Below are 21,116 nucleotides of genomic sequence, written 5' to 3'. Positions count from 1 at the left end.
AGAGGTATTGCCATGTTGAATGCACCGAGCTGTCTGTCTTTCTAAACTACTGGCACACAGCTCGGACACTCATGCATACCCCACAAGACATGCCACAAGAGGTCTCTTCACAGTCCCCAAGTCCAGAACAGACTATGGGAGGCACACAGTACTACACAGAGCCATGACTACATGGAACTCTATTCCAAATCAAGTAACTGACGCAAGCAGTAAAATTAGATTTGAAAAAACAGATACAAAAAACACCTTATGGAACAGCGGGGATCATGAAGCAACACAAACACTGGCACATACACATGCATAGCATTGAAATACTGTATATGAGTCTAACACCCTAAATATATTTGTTGCACAATTAAATATACATGTCATTATGCACAATTGATCAAACTTTCAGAATAGGAACCAAATCAACTTCACCTTACTGTGCTCAGGACCTAGTCAATACAATCACAGAAAACTTTTATGATGTCACCTCAATGAAAGTTAACCAAATCAATAATGTGCTAGTTAGGCTGTAATCGTTTTGCTGCAGGCTACACACATTATCATGATGAAACTGTGTGAAATGATATCCAATGTTGTGTAAGCTAGTTGGACAGAAAATTGAATATTGTCGCCCTATGTGTAATAGCATAGCAAGCAACATAGTAACATAGCCTTACAAACACAAATGTGTTATACCAGCCTATTTCATTACATGCATAATATTATACCCATAAAGACATGACAAAGCTGCATACCTTTATCTTTTGCTTGTTTCACCTCTTCTTCTATCCTCTTTTTCCTAAACTGGGAACGTGATGGCTTAGACCTTTTCTTATCCATTGGTGTTGATTTGGCATCAATACATTACCCATCCCCCAACACTGTCAACCAAGAGTCAAGAGTAAACCAATTCACCTTGGTGGTGTGCAGACTGCTTTTATACTATTCTTAACGATTTCGCACAAACCAGAAACAATGCAACAATGTGTTTGTGAAACTACATATTCACAGTATTATGAATGAATTGTGGTTTGTTTGGTAGCATTTCTTAGTGTGACTGATTTGACTAATTGCATTAGTACTGTACTAAGTTAGAGGTGACCTATTTGATAGATTCTCCTGCTCCCCCTACCTCGGGTTTCCAGTGGGAAGACCTGAGGTCAAACTACCCCCGCCCCCCTCCCCATCATGCACTTCTGAGTGGGAGATCTTTCCAGGCAGTAGCATGACTAGCTCACAAACTAGAATCAGGGCACCTACTCCGACAAGGTTAATTGACACACAGTCCCACACGGTGACATGATATCATTGACGTGACGTGCAAATGAGCGACAGAAAACCGGTCGCTCAAATGTCACCATTACAATTTTTTGGGTGCGGGCGCCCCGTACCGCCCCCGCCAAGATGCCGCCCAGGGCGGTTGCCCGTGTCGCCCATACCTAAATCCGCCGCTGCCTTGTGTGCTGCCATAGAGTTACATGAGAAGTGCCCATCTAAGAAGGCTCAAGGTCATTGGCCACAGATAAAATGACGTCAAATCACGTTAAAAAACAAATCAAATCAAATTGTATTTGTCACATACACGTGTTTAGCAGATGTTGTTGCGGGTGTAGCGAAATGCTTGTGTTTCTAGCTCCAACAGTGCAGTAATATCTAACAATACAGTAAAGTAAATGAATGCAATTAAGAATATATAAATATTTGGACGAGCAATGTCACAGCGGCATAGACTAAGATACAGTAGAATAGGACAGAATACAGTATATACATATGAGATGAGTAATGCAAAATATGTAAACATTATTAAAGTGACTAGTGTTCCAGTTATTAAAGAGGCCAGTGATTTCAAGTCTATGTATATAGGGCAGCAGCCTCTAATATGCTAGTGATGGCTATTTAACAGTCTGATGGCCTTGAGATAGAAGCTGTTTTTCAGTATATCGGTCCCAGCTTTGATGCACCTGTACTGACCTCACCTTCTGGATGATAGCCGGGTGGACAGGCAGTGGCTCGGTGGGGCGGCAGGTAGTTAGAGAGTTAGAGAGTTGAGCCAGTTACCAAAAGGTTGCGGGATCGAATCTCTGAGCTGACAAGGTAAAAATCTGTCGTTAACCCACTGTTCCCCGGTAGGCCGTCATTGTAAATAAGAAGTTATTCTTAACTGACTTGCCTAGTTAAATAAAGGTTAAATAAATAAACAAAAAAATAATAATGAAATATCTACCGTGGCTTTGATTGGACTGGTCGTGTCAACATCATACTTTCAAAATAAATCTTAGCTATTAAGCTAGTCATCATCATGAATCACGTCGACAATCTACCAGCAAATCCTTTTCTTTTCAATTCATGTCATATGAATAGAAATGATAGATAAAACGTATGAGTGCTCATTGGTCATTTGACATCAACATTACACAACAAGTTTGGATTTGCAAATTCAACAATGGGTGGTTTGGAAAGAATCAGTGGCTAACTGCAAAGATTGCAATGAAAATGAGCTCAGACTGGAAAAATATGTTTTGAATGGTCATCCAACTCGGAATTCCAAGTCGGGAACTCTGGCCTCTTTCTAGATCTCCGACCTGAAGATCACTGACATCATGATTCAACCTTCTTTTTTTCCAAGTTCCCAGTTGTCTTGAAAGCACCATGAATCCAGAGAATGCCAGAATTTGATGACAAAGTTTGATGACAAAATATCCCCACAAAAAGGACCTTCCGCACTACCTTCCTGTTCAAGTGATCACAGCACTTGAGTACAGAGCACAGTGAGTCAAATTTACTGTATGCTGCTGCATAAATTATGTATTATGCCAGGGAGATATGTATACTGTAGTTAAGAAAGTAATACTAAGTGTATGTTGTGTTGTAAGCTGTTACTACCCTAATAAGTTGGTCCCCTTTCCCTCATCATTTAGCCTACTGTTCTTACTTGGTGGTGCACATGTAGCCTATAGCTTTTAGAGAAATGTAAACATTTAATATTGTAAGCGCTTTCATTGTCTGCTTATATGCTCCCTTTATTTATCCTACGGTTCTGACTTAGTGTACAGGGAGAACACTGTAAGAATAGCCCATGTTCTGAATTCTGTCGCTGTACATTTCAAAAATGCAAATAGTTATATTGACTGCGTCCATCCTAGCTCGCTCATTAATGTCTTATTGAAAATTACAGATTGCCTCTTATCCGCTCGTCTTCCCCTTATCTTGTTAGAGAAGTGCTTCCGCTGTGGGAAGAAAATCAGCGGACATTTCAAGTGCGCCACGTATAGTTTTTGATAAAACTCAAACTTTCATTAAAATTGACATACAATATACTGAATTAAAGCTACACTCGTGAATCTATTCACCTAGTCAGATTTGTAAAATGCTTTTCGGGGAAAGCATGTGAAGCTTTTATCTGGTACCATGCACCCTCAAAAAATACTTCAACTTCACCTAACGACAGATTTTGCGTTAGCGTCACAAACGAAAAGGCTGGAATAAAATATAAAACATTTATTACCTTTGACGAGCTTCTTTCTTGACACTCCTAGATGTCCCATAAACATCATTTAGGGTCTTTTTTTGATTAAATCGGTCCATATATAGCCTAGATATCGAGCTCGGAATACCTTGGAATTAGAGGAAAAAATTAGCATTTCATAAAGTAACGTCATTTTTTAAAATGCCAAAAGTCGACGATAAACTTTCACAAAACACTTCGAAATACTTTTGTAATGCAACTTTAGGTATTAGTACACGTTAATAAGCGATAAAAATCATCAGGAGGCGAAGTGAAATCATTATACTTGTCTCTGTAGGAATTGCTCTCTTTCCAAATGTCGAACCAAAATCTCAGCCGGGACAGCACGAAAGGAGTTCCTTTGTTTCGGTTACACCAAGAATATATTGCGCAATAAATGACGTGACTCTAGACAAGCTGGGGACGCCGTAGCCAAAAACTAGTCTTTATGTAATTCTGTTCTCTGTAAACAATTGCCTGCCGGCGCGGAAGAATATATTTTTACATTTTCAGTGAACAGATTTTCATGCACTATTCGACGGAAACGCACGTTCTGTAAATGGCACAGGCGTGATTTAAACAGTTTTGGAAACGTCCGAGTGTTTCCTAGCCACACACACTAACCAAATGAACGTACCATATTCCTGGCATGAATAGCAGGGCGCTGAAATGTTGCGCAATTTTTTTTTAAAGACTGCGAAAATTCGCAAGATCCATAAAAGGTTTTAAGCAATAGCTTGTACATATCAATTGTCAGGAGAAATCACATTTGTTTAAGCAAGTCATCCATATCAACTATGTTCTTTTAAAGGCAGTAAATGAGGCTGAATGAACTGTTTTGCTGCCAGACAAGGCTCTGCTGATAGCCAGGTGTAGCAGTGGTCAGGATTCACTCCATGGTGCTGAAAAGAAAGCTCTGCTGTTGGGACAGCTTTATGTAGGTTTGTGGGCACCGTTATAGTGCAGTTAATGTATTGTTTAGTGCTGTGTTGTGTAGTGTCTTTGCTGGTATGCATCTACAACATTTGTTTTGAGTTTGCCCCACCAAGATTTACATGTTGATATCGCCACTGGTGGTATACAGTTGAAGTCAGAAATTTACATACACTTAGGTTGGAGTCATTAAAACTTGTTTTTCAACCACTCCACAAATTTCTTGTTAACAAACTATAGTTTTGGCAAGTCGGTTAGGACATATACTTTGTGCATGACACAAGTAATTTTTCCAACAATTGTTTACAGACAGATTGTTTAACTTATAAGTCACTCTATCACAATTCCAGTGGGTCAGAAGTTAACATACACTAAGTTGACTGTGCCTTTAAAAAGCTTAGACAATTCCAGAAAATTATGTCATGGCTTTAGAAGCTTCTGACAGGCTAATTGACATCATTTGAGTCCAGCAGGTGTATCTCACTGATCATCCCTAAAGCCAACACCTCATTTGGCCGCCTTTTGTTTCAGTTCTCTGCTACCTGTGACTGGAACGAATTGCAAAAATCGCTGAAGTTGGAGACTTTTATCTCCATCACCAACTTCAAACATCTGCTATCTGAGCAGCTAACCGATCGCTGCAGCTGTACATAGTCTATCGGTAAATAGCCCACCCATTTTTACCTACCTCATCCCCATACTGTTTTTATTTATTTACTTTTCTGCTCTTTTGCACACCAATATCTCTACCTGTACATGACCATCTGATCATTTATCACTCCAGTGTTAATCTGCAAAATTGTAATTATTCGCCTACCTCCTCATGCCTTTTGCACACAATGTATATAGACTCCCCTTTTTTTCTACTGTGTTATTGACTTGTTAATTGTTTACTCCATGTGTAACTCTGTGTTGTCTGTTCACACTGCTATGCTTTATCTTGGCCAGGCCGCTGTTGCAAATGAGAACTTGTTCTCAACTAGCCTACCTGGTTAAATAAAGGTGAAATAAAAAAATAAAAAATAAAATTGGAGATGTCCTTGTGGATGTATTTCAAGGCCTACCTTCAAACTCAGTGCCTCTGTTCATGACATCATGGGAAAATCAAAAGAAAATAGCCAAGACCTCAGCATTTTTTTGTAGACCTCCACAAGTCTGGTTCATCCATGGGAGCAATTTCCAAATGCCCGAAGGTACCACTTTCATCTGTACAAACAATAGTACGCAAGTATAAACACCATGGGAGGTTTGCAAGCCGAAGAACTCCATCCCAACCGTGAAGCACGGGGGTGGCAGCATCATGTTGTGGGGGTGCTTTGCTCCAGGAGGGACTGGTGCACTTCACAAAATAGATGGCATCATCAGGAGAAAAATTATGTGGATATATTGAAGCAACATCTCAAGACATCAGTCAGGAAGTTAAAGCTTGGTCGCAAATGAGGTCTTCCAAATGGACAATGACCCCAAACATACTTCCAAAGTTGTGGCAAAATGGCTTAAGGACAACAAAGTCAAGGTATTGGAGTGGCCATCATAAAGGCCTGACCTCAATCCCATAGAAGATTTGTGGGCAGAACTGAAAAAGCATGTGCGAGCAAGGAGGCCTACAAACCTGACTCAGTTACACCAGCTCTGTTAGGAGGAATGGACCAAAATTCACCGAACTTATTGTGGGAAGCTTGTTGAAGGCTACCCGAAACATTTGGCCCAAGTTTATCACTTTAAAGGCAATGATACCAAATACTAATTGAGTGTATGTAAACTTCTGACCGACTGGGAATGTGAAATAAAAGCTGAAATAAATCATTCTCTCTACTATTATTCTGACATTTCACATTCTTAAAATAAAGAGGTGATCCTAACTGGCCTAAGACAGGGAATTTTTACTTGGATTAAACGTCAGGAATTGTGAAACACTGAGTTGAAAAACGTATTTGGCTAAGGCGTATGAAAACTTCCGACTTCAACTGTATGACCAGCATACCGTACCACGGCTAAGGGCTGTATCCAGGCACTCCGGTTTGCGTCGTGTGTAAGAACAGCCCTTAGCCGTGGCATTTTGGCCATATACCAAAACCCCTCTGGCCTTATTGCTTAAGTGTAGTTCAACCTGTTTAGAAATAGGATATTGTAATAGTAATTAGGCTACGGAAATAAGTATTACATCTAGATTTAAGTGGTGGTTGAATAACAGGCTAATTAGGCTTCCTGATACTTATATAACATAATTACATCATTACATCATTATATCATTACAAACAGCAACAACTATTTGGTTGTTTTATGATTCATTTAAAATAGCACCACCTGCAAGACAGGTTTTCCTGGTTAACACAGAACATATTACAAACATATTTCTTGCTTTGCAAACACAACAGTGGTAAAATATGTTTTTATGAATGTGACAACACTTGTGACACCATGGATTACATTTTTGACTCCACGGATTACATTTGGGACTCCGCGGATTACATTTGTGACTCCACGGATTACATTTGTGACTCCACGGATTACATTTGTGACTCCATGTGTGTTAGAATTAGGGGTGTTTGACAGCTGACAATGTTAACTTATTCCCATTAGCACCTACTCCATCATCTCTGTTGATTTATTTGCTGGCTCTTCTGTGTACAGGCAGTTAGTTATTGCATCTGTTCCTCTCTATGGGGGTGAGGAGGGAAATGTGTGTGAGATGGGATGGGGGTGTTTCAGCCAAAAGGAATTCTGGTAGAAGACGTTTTTGTTCTGTTCCTTGAAGGCCAATGCAGGTTACGTACTAAAATAATGTCATTAACTACAACTTCATACAACCAAATCTGAGTCGCAAATGGCATGATATTACCTAAAATGTGCCCTAATTTTGACCAGAGCCCTATGGGTCCTGGTCACAAGTAATGCACTATATAGGGAAAAGGGACACAGCCCAAGTCTCATTTTTGTTATTCGTGCTGCAGGTCACAGTCATCCAGATCCATTTGGCATCCAGGTCCAATACCAAGACTGTGCTGGACATTGACAATGCCAAGCTTGCTTCTGAGGACTTCAAGATGAAGTAAGGGGCTACTAACGACTATGAATCATGACACACTATTCATATAAAACCTTTGTCTTTCACTCAAGGCTTTATACAACACACTCTGAGTCGAAGTTACCCTTTTAGATACAGAACCATAATCAGCCTACCCAAGCTAAATCTTATCCATAACTATTAGTGAGGAAAAGGCAAAACTGATCAATGGTCGTGTCCGATTACCCACACTAGCTAGCGTATTACATAAACTGCATACTAATTTTGGCGTTTGATCTACCTGTAGTAGAATTCACTTGTCTTTTCCCGACTCACGTGTTTGACAACAGATTAATTGACACGCTGTACCAAAATGAACGAGTGGTGGGAGTCAATGCATTCGCGCATTAGATGATGCATTTGGATTACTATTTTCAAATTTCATTTATTTTTTGCACACTATTTAGTACGCTAGTATGGGTGTTCAGACACTGCCTGTGTCAAGCCATCCCTACTCCATAGACAAAGCAAAAGACTACAATCTTAAAACATATTGGTAGCCTGTGTGACCTTAGCATGACCTTTGACCTGCTCAGGTATGCGAAAGAGCAGGCCATGAGGATGGCAGTGGAGGCAGACATCAGTGGTCTGAGGAGGGTCCTGGATGACATGAACCTGGGCCGCTCTGACCTGGAGATGCATTACGAGGGTCTGAAGGACGAGCTCATCATGCTCAAGAGGAGCCACCAGGTGGTAACAGATTGTTCCGGGCCAACAGTTATTCACAGTACAACCACACTGTATAGCACAGGGGAGCTGTTTTTCACAGTACACCCATTCAAAACCACAAAGCGTTAGCAACACCAATCGAACAAAATGCTATACCTTCTTATCTTTGATGTCCACCAACGCCAACACGTTTTTACCTCCCTCCTCACATCCACACCTACAGTATAACAGATATGTTTGTTCTAGTGAATCTGAATAGGAATGACATGCATATGTTTACTTGGTAATACTGACCTAATAGTGCAAACAGTACTAGAACAACATATTGTTTATTTGCTTAGTGTTCAGTGACGATATACAATGGACCTTACATGTATTTCATTCCACTTACAGCAGCAGAAAACTCACTTCAGCCGGCATCCACATGACAGTTGCTAGGCGGAAGGATATCATTGGCCACTAAGGAGTACTTAGCCCTGTTTTGTATGGGGTGTTATTGGAGCAGTTAATGTTCAGTACACAAATATGACATCTACCTAACCACTGCTGATATCACACCAGGATTTCCTTTACACAGATGGATGGGTGTTTTTCTTTTACAACACAGTTCCTCTCCCCCTCCTCACACTTCCTAGTATTCTTACTTTCTTCCATTAACTCACTATTACCCATTGTGTGACTTTTACATGCACAAATTCACACATAACAGTTCATGTATGGTGAATAATGGGTAATATATTGACCAGTAGGAGACATTAGATTAGTTGACAATAGCTTAGTCCATTAGGTTAAAAGTCCTCTGGTTGAAAAACATGTAATCACACGTGTGGTGCTGCACTGTAATAGCAAATATTCAGATCTAAAACATTGAGACCTGTTTAATCGCAGTCAAGCTACTGTTGGTTGTTATGGTTGCTACCTGAGGTTACGCCCTCTGACCTTTGACCTACAGGAGATTGCCCTGGTGAAGACCCACGTGGGCAGCCAGGTGAATGTATCAGTGGATGCTGCCCTATCCCAGGACCTGAACGCAGCGATGACCGAGATTAGGAAGCACTACGAGTCTGTGGCCATCAAGAACCGCAAAGAGCTGGAAGCCTGGTACCAGGGCAAGGTGAGCTGAATGACGAAGATATCTTTACTATATGAAGTCATTTATCTAAAAGAGTTATTCTCTAAAGGTTTTTTTTTCTTCATAAGAATAATGCAATTCAGCTGCCCTAAAAAATGTTACATTTGAAGTGTCAATTAAAAAACATGTTTAAAGCATGAAGAAAGTATATTCTCTGTATAGGATGAGGTCAATGATCTATTGATGCATGGAAATCAATTTAGAGACTGAATGAGTTGGCTCTGAGGTAAACTGTGTTGACTAATGCTATTTCTTTTAACCTGTATAGCTGGCCACAGTGGAGATTGAAGTCATGACAAACAATGAGCAGCTGGTGTGCAAGGACACACACACACACACACACACACACGCACACACACACACACACACACACACACACACACACACACACACACACACACACACACACACACACACACGTGCGCGGGCGCCATAAAAACCCAGGCATGGGTGATAGCATGTATGCCAGGTCTCTCTGACACCCATAAATACCTTACTGACATTTTGAACTTGGCAACATGCCCACCTCATGTCTGGACTTGACCAAACATTTTTCTGGGTGTGTAGTCTATTGGAGCACCAGATTCACAACCTCTCACACAGTTTTGTGCAACAGAGTTATACAATAATCGAATATTATCCATGTGTGTAGTGCATTGGAGAGGGCACCCACTCTATCCCCCGCGAACAGAAGCAAAACTTGTGCAACAGTATCACATACTGTGGTAGCATGTCATTGGACAAGGCACCAGTATACTAACTAGTCCGCTCCAGGGGGAAGTTTTCCCTAAGTAAAGATCTAGGATCAGCTTCCCCTCCCCCAATCCTAAACTTAACCATTACTGGGGAGAAATGCAAAACTAACCCAAGATCAGTGTCTTGGTGCTACTTCACTCTTCACCCACTCATCCCTTCCACTCCCTCCTCCCCTGATAGAAATCGTCCCTGGAGGCCACGCTGGCAGACACCCAGAAACGCTACTCTGCTCAGCTGGCAGGGCTCCAGAGCATGGTGACTAGCCTGGAGCTCCAGCTCTCCCAGCTCCACGCCAACATCACTCACAACAAGCAGGAGTACGACATGTTTCTGAACCTCAAGACCCGGCTGGAGCTGGAGATTGCAGAGAACAGGAGGCTGCTGGACGGAGAGGACGACAGCTCCACCCAAGGTAAGTCATTGTATACAGCGGGCAATAAGCCTTTGTAGGCTTCTTGCCAAATGCATCATCATGAGACTGATGAGACTTGGTCTTGCTTGATTTTAAGCTGAAAGCAAAATACTGTATCTTCAAAACTTGGAAGTTGACAATTATTTTGGACTGTATCAAAAGTGGACTAATGAAGAAGATATGAAGAAACAAAAATTATTCTAAAAGTATGCTTTAAAGTGCTCAGTATGAGTGTTGCAATGAGATTTATTCCATGTCCATTTTTGACTCCACAGTGGTTACCAAGATGATCACCGTGACCCAGACCATTGTGGATGGAAAGGTGATGGTTCTGTTAACAGAACCATCAATAAAGATTATGTGGTTGAATGAGAATGGGCTGTGTGGTTTCACTTGTTTCAGAGATATGAATGCTTTATAATAGACTGACTATATGAATCTGTGAGTATGGATGTCATAGCAGATACATTTTGTGTTCTCATTTCATATGACTTGATTTCAATTCGACATCTTTCCACCAAAACATGGTGTCCAGCACTAGAGTTGACTCCACAAACACTCTCCATACATATAACTCTGAATCTAATGCTTGAAAAACTGAGAGTTTGATTAATAGAGATAGAATGATGTAATTTTGCCGACAGCCAGTGTGGCGGCCCTGCCACTCTGTCTGCCGAATTCTTTCTCTTTGCTCGTTTTCCTTGGTAGGATGTCAGGGGGCGGAGCCGGGAGGGTCGTCAGCGAGGTGGGACGTACCTGGGCTCGGGTGTGTCCCGGGGATAAGTACACCTTTCCCTGTTCATTGAGGAGACTCTCTCCATGCAGACACACTGTTATTTTTGGTTGTGGCATTTTGTGATTTGTTTGTTTTGGCACCTCTCAACACCCCTCATTTTCACCATCTATGCATGCAACCACTCACTTACACTACTGAATACTGACTACACACACCATTGTTACTTGTATATAGTTTTAGTTAATAAATATTTAGTTAATAAATATATTTTTGTTTTTCCTTATCTCCACGTTGTCTCCCTCATGACCACCGAAGGTGGTTCCTCTCCCTGTTCCGTCGGTGCTTGGGGGTCGGCGTCACCGGCCTACTAGCCATAACCGATCCATGTTTATTTTTCCATTTGTTTTGTCTTTGGTTCATTCACACCTGGTTTTCATTTGCTTTAATTCATGTGTGTATATTTACCCCTGTTTCCCCGCTTAGATTTGTGCGGGATCATTTTTCTTGTTGCTTGTGGAGGCTTTCCTCAGTGTATTTCGCATGCGGTTATTATAGTAAGATGCGTTGTGTTTATGCGCCTTACGAGAATACTGTTACTTCCCATTGTTTTGGGGTATTGTACTGTACCGTGTTTTTGGACTTGCCCAGATTAAAATATACGCTACACTGACATCTCTGCTCTCCTGCGTTTGACTCCTCACCTACCTTCAGTGCGTAAACACAACACCCTCTTTGTAACTGGTTACGAGCCGGTTCGTGACACTAGCAATCAGACTTCTTCTATTCACATTTCTATATTGCCAACTTTTAAACTCAACTCAGCAGAAGTGAATGTCATAAATTACACTATTCAAGATCATTCTGACACATATGCTTTCTCAAGACCATAGAATTTGCCTCACGTGCACAATATGATACCCTATATGGTAGTCAGATGTACAGGAAGGAGCATTCCAGATCAGATACATCAAGTTGAATGTCACAGAAGACAGAATGATGGTGTCAGCAAGTCAGAGCATCTTTATTGTATTCACAATGGGGTCTATTGAAGTTCCATCCAGATGTAGTAGAATATGTTGTTCTGGAGGTGTTAACCATAGAAATAGAATTACCAGAAAATAAATCCCCATTCAAGTCAATGACACCCACCATGATGGGTGTCTGAGGGGCTTTAGCCATTCTAGAAAGAATAGGAGGACGATATGCACTTCTTTAACCACAGTTAACCCAAGCTGGCCTAAACAAATAATACAGATAAGGAAGACAGGGATTTTTCATCTTATGAAGACACTGTATAAGTTGAAACGTTGAATTTTAGGTTGCATGAACAAAGCACTGGGGAGCAGCAATATTCCATGTGACGGCCTCTCATTTCCTATACCCAGTCTAGCAATTATATTTCTATGGGGTTAACCCGTTGCTTACTGCAGTGCTCGCTGTGTGTGTGGGACCTTAAGAGGTGTGTTTGGTTTCACTTGAGGAGACAACCTTGCCATCCACCATTTCCTCTGTGACGATCACCACCTTGCGTGTGGTGGAGGTGGATGAGCTGGGGCCGGAGCTGGAGGAGCTGAGGCCGGAGCTGAGGCCAGAGCTGGAGGTGCTGAGGCCGGAGCTTAGGCCGGAGCTGACGCCGGAGCTAGACGAGCTGATGTGGGAGCTGGAGGAGCTGTGGCCAGATTTCGAGGAGCTGAGGCCAAGGCTGTGAGGAAGAGAAAACAATGGTGAGCATAGTTAGCATCTATGATCATAATAAGTATCTATTAAAGATCACATAGCTGATGATTCATGTCAAAAGTAACCATGGCTCATACTAAGGTCAATTCCAAATGAACATTGTTTTTTAAAGTGAAATGTTGAGGGAGACATCCAATTCCATCCTGCCTTACCCGCTAGCCTCTCCGTCCAGCAGCCTCCTGTACTCAGCGATCTCCATCTCCAGGCGTGTCTTGATATCCAGCAGCATCTTGTACTCCTGGCCCTGGCGTTCCATGTCGCTGCGGAGAGACACTAGCTGCTCCTCCAGACTGGTCACTTGGTTCTGGAGGCGTCCCAGCTGCATGGAGTAACGGCCTTCTGTCTCCGCCAGCGTGTTCTCCAGGGAGCCTTTCTATTGGCCGGGAGAGATAGAGATGATGGGTCAAAAAGATGTGGGAGTAAGTTTGGAATTTGACATGTTTACTGTCATACTGAAAAAGTTAGCTCTCGTAATTGAATGTGTAGTCAGGTAGAGGTTGGCTAGAGTAATGTAGAGGTGCTTGGCTATAACATCTTGAGGGACAGTGGAAGAGTCCAGGTGAAAGTGAGATACTTGAGATTTGGTAAAGAGAATGATGAAAGAGTCAAATGCTGATTATTGAAGAAAGTTGCAGAAAGTTGTGTAAGTAATGTCCCCTAAACTGTGGTCTGTGTAAATAATTACAGCTCACCATGCTGAGCTGTGACTGCAGTTCAATCTCCAGGCCCTGCAGTGTGCGACGGATCTCCGAAATCTCTGACTTGGAGGTCTGGAGAACCTCTGTGCTGGACGCCACCTCCTTGTTCAACGTCTCTGTCTGTAAAACACAATAAGTGGTCAATCATCACAGAAACAAACCAACATTTCAGCTCATGATAGAATGTGACAACGTTACCAACTAGAAGTAAAGGAACATCTACACCATGAACATAGTTTAGGGGTTCTAAAGGTTCTACCTTGGTCTGGAACCAGGCCTCCAGGTCGCGCTGGTTCTTGGCACTACCGGCCTCGTACTGCTCACGAATCTCAGCCATGACTCTGGACAGGTCCTCCTGTGGTGCTGCGTCCACCTCCACGTTGATCTGTCCAGTCATCTGAGTCCTCATGGCCAGCAGCTCCTTTGGAGAAAAACATAGGGGTGAGTTTAAACAATTAAAAAGTGCCTAATCTCTGCCTGATGGTAACAACTTGACCTGCCCTCTGTCTTCATTATACATTTGAACACCATTGCTTGATACAGATGTGCTTGAAAGCCAGCAATGGTGTTCTAGTGAAGACCCATAGCAGGTTGACATGGTCAATAGATGTAATACATTAAGGGACTGTATGGATATGTCCCATCAGCCCACACCCACCTCCTCATGGTTCTTCTTGAGATAGATGAGCTCCTCCTTCAGTCCCTCGATCTGCATCTCCAGGTCAGATCTGGCCATGGTCATCTCATCCAGCATCCTCTTCAGCCCGGCGATGTCCGCCTCCACTGACTGACGCATGGCCAGCTCGTTCTCATACCTGAGAGATGGAGAGAGCTTAGGTCAAAGAACTGCCTGAATGTGTTCCTCTGTGAGAATAGCAGGGGGGTTATAGATTCTAGTATTCCGTTAAGTTTGGGGAAAATAACAGAAAGTAACACCAGGCTTCTGATATGTCTGTTGGGAGGGTGTGGTTATGGTGGAGGTGAAGGGTAATGTCAGTTGGTTTCTATTTTTGTAGATTCAATACAAAATGTAATAAAAAACAGTATGAGTGTTTTTACAGATTTGGGGTTATTCCAAGTGGTTAATGTAATGTACCAGCAGTGTACTGTATCTGTGGATGTTGTTGGATGTACTTACTTGTTTCTGAAGTCGTCTGCAGCAAGCTTTGAGTTGTCGATGCTGAGATAGATGCTTCCGTTCAAGCAGGTGGCAGCTTGGATCTGAGAGGTGGAGGATGGCAAAACATTTCAGGATGGGGTATGCATGTAATTTCCCACATATGCAGTACACACAAACAGCGATACCACACTGTAATCATTTAGTTCTGAGTTTCAGCTGCACTGTAAATTAGAGCTCATGGAAGCATTACAGGGAACCTGTGGTCGTTATGATCGTAGAGCATGGCACCTTTTGCAATCGCCTAGGGGCTCTTAAGAGAGAGGAAGGAATAGCGTCAATTATCTGCTTTATTTTCAATGCTGCAGCTAAAAATATGCATACTGTCTTTGCATCTATCTTTGGTGCAATATCTTGGTTGAATCAATTTTGGTTGAATAAAAAAAAATGTAATTTTGCATTGTCCAATATTCATAGTCATAACATTCATCATTGAATGCTTTCGCCATCTAGGAGACACGTCACATACCTTGTCCTGAAGGTCAGCGATAGTAGCATAGAAGCCAGAGTAGTCGCGAGCGCTGGGGGACGTCTTGCTCTCAACGAACTGACGGATCTTCAGCTCCAGCTCGGCGTTGGCCGCCTCTAGCAGGCGCACCTTCTCCAAGTAGGTGGACAGGCGGTCGTTCAGGTTCTGCATTGTGGCCTTCTCGTTGACCGACACATGGAGGTCGGCTCCACCGCCGCCACCACCACCCCCACCACCGCCACCCATGCCAAAATTAAAACCGCCACCGCCGCCGCCCCCTCCCATTCTGAAACCATAACCGCCACCACCACCACCTCCACCACCGGAACCGAACGAGGAGCTAGAGATGCGCACCCCAGAGCCTCCTGCTCCTCCATACACACTGCCGGCCCTCATGGCAGTGACGCGGCCTCCTCCTCCTCCACCACCACCACCCATCGAGGAGAAGCGGGAGGAGCCCATACCCATTCCACCTCCACCTCCAGACCTCATGGACATGGTGCCACCTCCGCCTCCACCGCCGCTGCTGCTGTAGGACATGCTAGATCTGGAGAAGGACATGGTTGCTGAGAGCGAGTCTGCCTGCCTGGGATGAGGAGAGGGAGTGTGGTGCACGGCCCAGCCACTGTTCTCTTTTATGCTGCACAGGGCAGAAGGAGGGAGGGTGGGAGTTGGACATGGGTGGGAGAGGCAGAAGGGAGGAATACAGGTAAGCATTACCTCATGTAGGGCAGGACTCCTCCACCCACTTTGACACCCTGCGGGCAGACGCTAGGATGCAGGAGATGGAGGAGGATAGATAGATACGTGCTTTATGTGTGGATATTGAAAATATACTATTGCTGTGCAACTCCACCCTCCCCCATCTTGCTCTATATATGGTGTCTGCCTGCACAAACATATACAAGTTCACACCCTGTAAACAGATGGAATTCCTCTCCCATAAATAGCGTCTGGTAGAAAGCACAGACACACCTGCTTCTATTAGCCCCAGGTAGGTCAGTCAATCAGTCAACACACACAGTTTAACTTTGACAGGTGAACTTTTCCGTGTTTCCTGATAATATAGATTGACACACAGAATGGCTATTTATCTGTACCTGTTATGTTACTAAGACAACAAGTCGCAAAGAAACTTCACTTCGTAGAATATGATCTATCGCTTGACACCCGGACAACATTCTCCCTGAACAGACCTGTCTTTGTCTCACACACTGATGTCTTGCAAGAAAATCTCCTGCCCTTTTCCCTAAAAGCAACAGTCCATTGTTCCTTTTATGCACATACTCAGTTTACCATTGTATTAAGTTTCACTCAACTTCATGCATTTCCATCAACAGTAGGAGTCTGCAGGACTGACAAAAGTACCACTATATATCCCCCATGGGATGAGTCATTACTCCAGGCATCTTACCCCAGGAAAAGAAACCTCAGATGGGATTAAAGTACCGTTCTTTTCCCTTAACACCTTGGAAGGGAACTTGGCATCTGCAACATGCAAGAACAAGCTGTCGCTTGTTTGCATATTTCCATATAACCAGAGCATTTCTTGCAGATGTATTTTTATCATGCTCCAGAGGTTTCCATTTGAGTCTGACATTTAGTATGTGGAAAATATGATTTGCATTTGGTTAATGCCAAAGAGCATTACAGCATTTATGTCCTCATGTTAATGATTTGCAGTAGAATGGATTATAGTCGCATTGGCGGAGATGTTGCACTATATACAGTGTACAGTTGAAGTCGGAAGTTTACATACACCATAGCCAAATACATTTAAACTCAGTTTTTCAAAACTCCTGACATTTAATCAGTTAGTTAGGATCACCGCTTTATTTTAATAATGTGAAATGTCAGAATAATAGTAGAGAGAATGATTTATTTCAACTTTTATTTCTTTCATCACATTCCCAGTGGATCAGAAGTTTACATACACTCAATTAGTATTTGGAAGCATTGACTTTAAATTGTTTAACTTGGGTCAAATGTTTCGGGTAGCCTTCCACAAGCTTCCCACAATAAATTGGGTGAATTTTGGCCCATTCCTCCTGACATAGCTGGTGTAACAGAGTCAGGTTTGTAGGCCTCCTTGCTCGCACACGCTTTTTCAGTTCTGCCCACACATTGAGGTAAGGTTTTGTGATGGCCACTCCAGTACCTTGACTTTGTTGTCCTTATGCCATTTTGCCACAACTTTGGAAGTATGCTTGGGGTCATTTTCCATTTGGAAGACCCCATGTGTTATATGACATGACAAAGTGCAATGTCATCTCATGACTATACCTGCACTCTGCAGATGTCACGCCCTGGCTGTAGAGAGGCTTTTATTCTCTATTTTGGTTAGGCCAGGGTGAGACTAGGGTGGGCATTCTATGTTCTTTTTTCTATGTTTTTGTATTTCTTTGTTTTTGGCCGGGTATGATTCTCAATCAGGGACAGCTGTCTATCATTGTCTCTGATTGGGAACCAAATTTAGGGAGCTCTTGCCCACATGGGTTTTGTGGGTAGTTGTTTTCTGTATTGTTAGTTTCCTTACAGAACTGTTCGTTTTCCTCTTTGTTGTTTTTTGTTCTAGTGTTCTGATTTTAATAAAATATCATGAACACGTCTCATGCTGAGCCTTGTTCCAGTCATTCACAGGAAGAGGATCGTTAAAGCAGACTTTTACAAACCCTCAGAAACCGGCATCTGGGTGCTGGCTGGGGATCTGGGATTGTGGGATGTGGGAGGGGAAGAGAATTAATAACGAATATAATCCCAGAAACCTGTATCTGGGTTGGTTCGTTCCATCAACACATCTCCTTCTCCACTAGGAGCGATAAAGTCCTAGACCACTGTTACTCTATCCGCAAGCAAGCATACAAGGCACTTTCACGTCCCCCCTTCGGAAAATCAGATAATGACTCTATATTCCTGCATCCTATCTACAAGGTCAACCAGGAAGTATCTGTGATGCTCTCCATGGAGAAATGGTCCTCCGAATCGGAGGCTATGCTACAGGACTGCTTTGCTAGCGCTGACTGGAATATGTTCCGGTACTCCGCTGATAGCATCGACAAGCTAACCACCTCCATCAATGGCTTCATTAGGAAATACATCAGCGACGTTGTCCCCACAGTGACGGTTCACTTCCCCAATCAAAAGCCCTGGATTAACACAGAGGTTGGCGCTAAACTAAAGAACAGGTTTACCGCACAAAGGGCTATCGCAGCCAACACCGAGGCTACGGCTGAGGACACAAAGTCCCACTACGATCTCCACCAAGCCACCAAACAAGCAAAAGAACAATATAGGAACAAGCTGGAATCCTATTACATAGACTCCACCGCCCACCGCATGTGGCAGGGGGTATAGTCCATTACAGATTACAAAGGAAGGCCCAGCCATGATCTGCCCAATGATGCCTCTCTACCAGAAGAACTCAGTTAATTTAATGCACGCTTCTACAAAAACAACACAGAGCCGTGAATGAGGGCCACTCCAGATCCGGAGGACTGGTGGATCTCGGTAATCAGGTAAACACTCATAAGGCCGTGAGGCTGGACAGCATTCCAGGGCACGTTCTCAGAACTTGCACAGAACAGCCATTTACAACCTCTCCTTGTCTCAGGTCTCTAATCCCATGTCTCAGGCTGACCACCATCATTCCTGTTCCCAAGAACTCTAAGACTACCTGCCCTGTAGGACTCACATCTGTAATCATGAAGTGTTTTGAAAGGCTGGTTATGACACACATCAACTCTATCATTCCAGACACCCTAGAACCTAGACCCACTCCAATTTGCATTCTGCCCCAACAGATCCATAGATGACGCAATCTCAATTGCACACCACATTGATTTCACCCACATAGATAAGAGTAATACCTATGTGAGAATGCTGTTCATTGACTACAGCTCAGCGTTCAACACCATAGTCCCCTCCAAGCCCACGAGGAACCTGTGACTGAACACCTCCTTCTGCAACTGGATCCTGTATTTCCTGATAGGCCGACCCAAGGTGTTGAGGGTAGGCCTCCGCCACACTGATCCTCAACACGGGGGCCCCACAGGGGTGTGTGCTTAGTCCCCTCTTGTCCTTCCTGTTCACCCACGACTGCATGGCCACGCACGACTCCGACACCCTCATCAAGTTTTCTGACGACACAATGGTGGCAGAAGAGGACTGGCCACCCCTCAAAGCCTGGTTCCTCTCTAGGTTTCTTCCTAGGTTTTGGCCTTTCTAGGGAGTTTTTCCTAGCCACCATGCTTCTACACCTGCATTGCTTGCTGTTTGGGGTTTTAGGCTGGGTTTCTGTACAGCACTTTGAGATATCAGCTGATGTAAGAAGGTCTATATAAATACATTTGATTTGATTTAATTTGGTAGGCCTGATCACCGGTGACTATAACACCGCCTACATGGTGGAGGTCAATGATCTGACAGCGTGGTGCCAGGACAACAACCTCTCCCTCAACATCAGTAAGACCAAGGAGCTGATCATGGACTACATGAAACAGGGGTGTGAGCACTCCCCCATCCACATCGAAGGGGATGTAGTGGAGTGGGTCGAGAGCTTCAAGTTGCTCTGTGTCTAAATCAGTAAGGACTAAAAATGGCCCACACAGCCGTGAAGAAGGCATGACAGAGCGTCTTCCTTCTCAGGAGGTTGAAAAGATTTGGCATGGGCCCTCAAATCCTCAAAAAGTTCTACAGCTGCACCATTGAGAGCATCATGACTGGCTGCATCACTGCTTGGTATGGCAACTGCACCAGCCTCGATCGCATGGTGCTACAGAGGGTGGGGCGGACAGCCCAGTACATCCCTGGGGCCAAGCTCCCTACAATCCATGACATCTATATCAGGTGGTGTGAAAGGAAGGCTCGGAAAATTGTTGAAGACTCCAGCCACCCAAGCCATAAACTGTTCTCTCTGCTTCTGCACGGCAAGCCGTACCAGTACGTGACATCAACAGGCTCCTGAACAGCTTCTATCCCCAGCCATAAAACTGCTAAATAACTAATCTCAGTTACCCAGAGGTTTCTCATGAAAGTTTCCATTTCCTGTTTTACTTTTGGAGGGATTATGATTACCTTCTTGCCAAGGAAGGAAGCGAAGTGTCCTCCCTTGCAAATGGAAACTCTCGGCCAAAGCCCTCCCTATCATGGCTAAAAAGAAGGGGGGGGAAATGATATAGCCAAGTTTGACTTTGTGGCTGTGTAATCTAGTGGAAACCATTTATCATCTGCACACAGGCCTGAAAATCACTGCACCAGTTTACGCACTGCCTTCGCCCCAATTCTGATTCATCCAAATAATGAATGATGAAAACAGAAAACCAGGAACCACTGCCGCTCGTAATCACATTATTCTATGTGAGCCTTGACAGATTCTCGTCGTTTCATCTGTCCATGAAAATCTGTCCATGAGATTTGACTAAAAAGCTAACAATCACTACACAGACAATCTGCATTACCCTTTGTATGTATTCTTTTTTTTCTGCACTGACTCAATGCACACTCACAGGACTCTACACACTCACTCACACACACTCACATCGATACTCCAACACACACACACACACACACACACACACACACACACACACACACACACACACACACACACACACACACACATTCATGCTGACTCTACACACATACACACACACAATCACCATACACGCTGCTGCTACTGTTGATCAGACACAAGTGAAGAATGTTCATGTCTGACAGGAATGAACATGCAGAACCCCCCCCAGGAGAAAATATATGAAGCATGAACTATGTAAAGTGACCTCTGCCTGTCCTCTCCCCTCCAAAAAGATGACAGACCGCACAATCTAGTGTGCCATGAT

General features: G+C 43.4%; 2 protein-coding genes and 1 long non-coding RNA gene across 3 annotated transcripts; 1 reads left to right on the top strand and 2 right to left on the bottom strand.

Annotated features, from left to right (window-relative positions):
• Positions 1 to 1,183: 1,183 nt before the first annotated feature.
• LOC115142554 (uncharacterized) lies at positions 1,184 to 3,926 on the bottom strand. The gene is made up of 3 exons (XR_010458749.1): positions 3,780 to 3,926; positions 3,494 to 3,602; positions 1,184 to 2,074 (listed from the first exon to the last, which is right to left on the bottom strand). It is a non-coding gene; the product is annotated as an uncharacterized LOC115142554 (long non-coding RNA).
• A 3,394-nt stretch (positions 3,927 to 7,320) lies between these two features.
• LOC115142552 (keratin, type I cytoskeletal 13-like) lies at positions 7,321 to 11,870 on the top strand. Its single transcript, XM_029682093.2, has 5 exons — positions 7,321 to 7,478; positions 8,030 to 8,186; positions 9,115 to 9,276; positions 10,231 to 10,462; positions 10,738 to 11,870. Exons 1-5 carry the CDS (start codon positions 7,321 to 7,323, stop codon positions 10,881 to 10,883), a joined length of 855 nt encoding a protein of 284 aa, XP_029537953.2. The 3' UTR covers positions 10,884 to 11,870.
• Positions 11,871 to 12,192: 322 nt separating this feature from the next.
• LOC115142537 (keratin, type I cytoskeletal 13-like) lies at positions 12,193 to 15,902 on the bottom strand. The gene is made up of 7 exons (XM_029682076.2): positions 15,280 to 15,902; positions 14,772 to 14,854; positions 14,292 to 14,448; positions 13,893 to 14,054; positions 13,628 to 13,753; positions 13,088 to 13,308; positions 12,193 to 12,900 (listed from the first exon to the last, which is right to left on the bottom strand). The coding sequence occupies exons 1-7, from the start codon at positions 15,838 to 15,840 to the stop codon at positions 12,651 to 12,653; spliced, it is 1,560 nt and encodes a 519-aa protein (XP_029537936.2). The 5' UTR covers positions 15,841 to 15,902; the 3' UTR covers positions 12,193 to 12,650.
• Positions 15,903 to 21,116: the final 5,214 nt, after the last annotated feature.

This window comes from Oncorhynchus nerka, linkage group LG15 (assembly GCF_034236695.1).
Source record: "Oncorhynchus nerka isolate Pitt River linkage group LG15, Oner_Uvic_2.0, whole genome shotgun sequence".
Lineage (NCBI taxonomy): Eukaryota > Metazoa > Chordata > Actinopteri > Salmoniformes > Salmonidae > Oncorhynchus > Oncorhynchus nerka.
The sequence above is the reverse complement of the archived record's forward strand: the minus strand, read 5'-3'. Positions and strand labels throughout refer to the sequence as shown.

Coding starts and splice junctions, on each gene's coding strand:
- LOC115142552 (XM_029682093.2), top strand. CDS start 7,321: ATGCACTATATAGGGAAAAGGGACACAGCCCAAGTCTCATTTTTGTTA. Junction 9,277..10,230: donor AAGCCTGGTACCAGGGCAAG/GTGAGCTGAATG, acceptor CTCCCCTGATAG/AAATCGTCCCTGGAGGCCAC. Junction 10,463..10,737: donor GGACGACAGCTCCACCCAAG/GTAAGTCATTGT, acceptor TTGACTCCACAG/TGGTTACCAAGATGATCACC.
- LOC115142537 (XM_029682076.2), bottom strand. CDS start 15,840: ATGTCCTTCTCCAGATCTAGCATGTCCTACAGCAGCAGCGGCGGTGGA. Junction 14,055..14,291: donor TCAAGAAGAACCATGAGGAG/GTGGGTGTGGGC, acceptor TTTTCTCCAAAG/GAGCTGCTGGCCATGAGGAC. Junction 13,754..13,892: donor AGGCCTGGTTCCAGACCAAG/GTAGAACCTTTA, acceptor TGTGTTTTACAG/ACAGAGACGTTGAACAAGGA.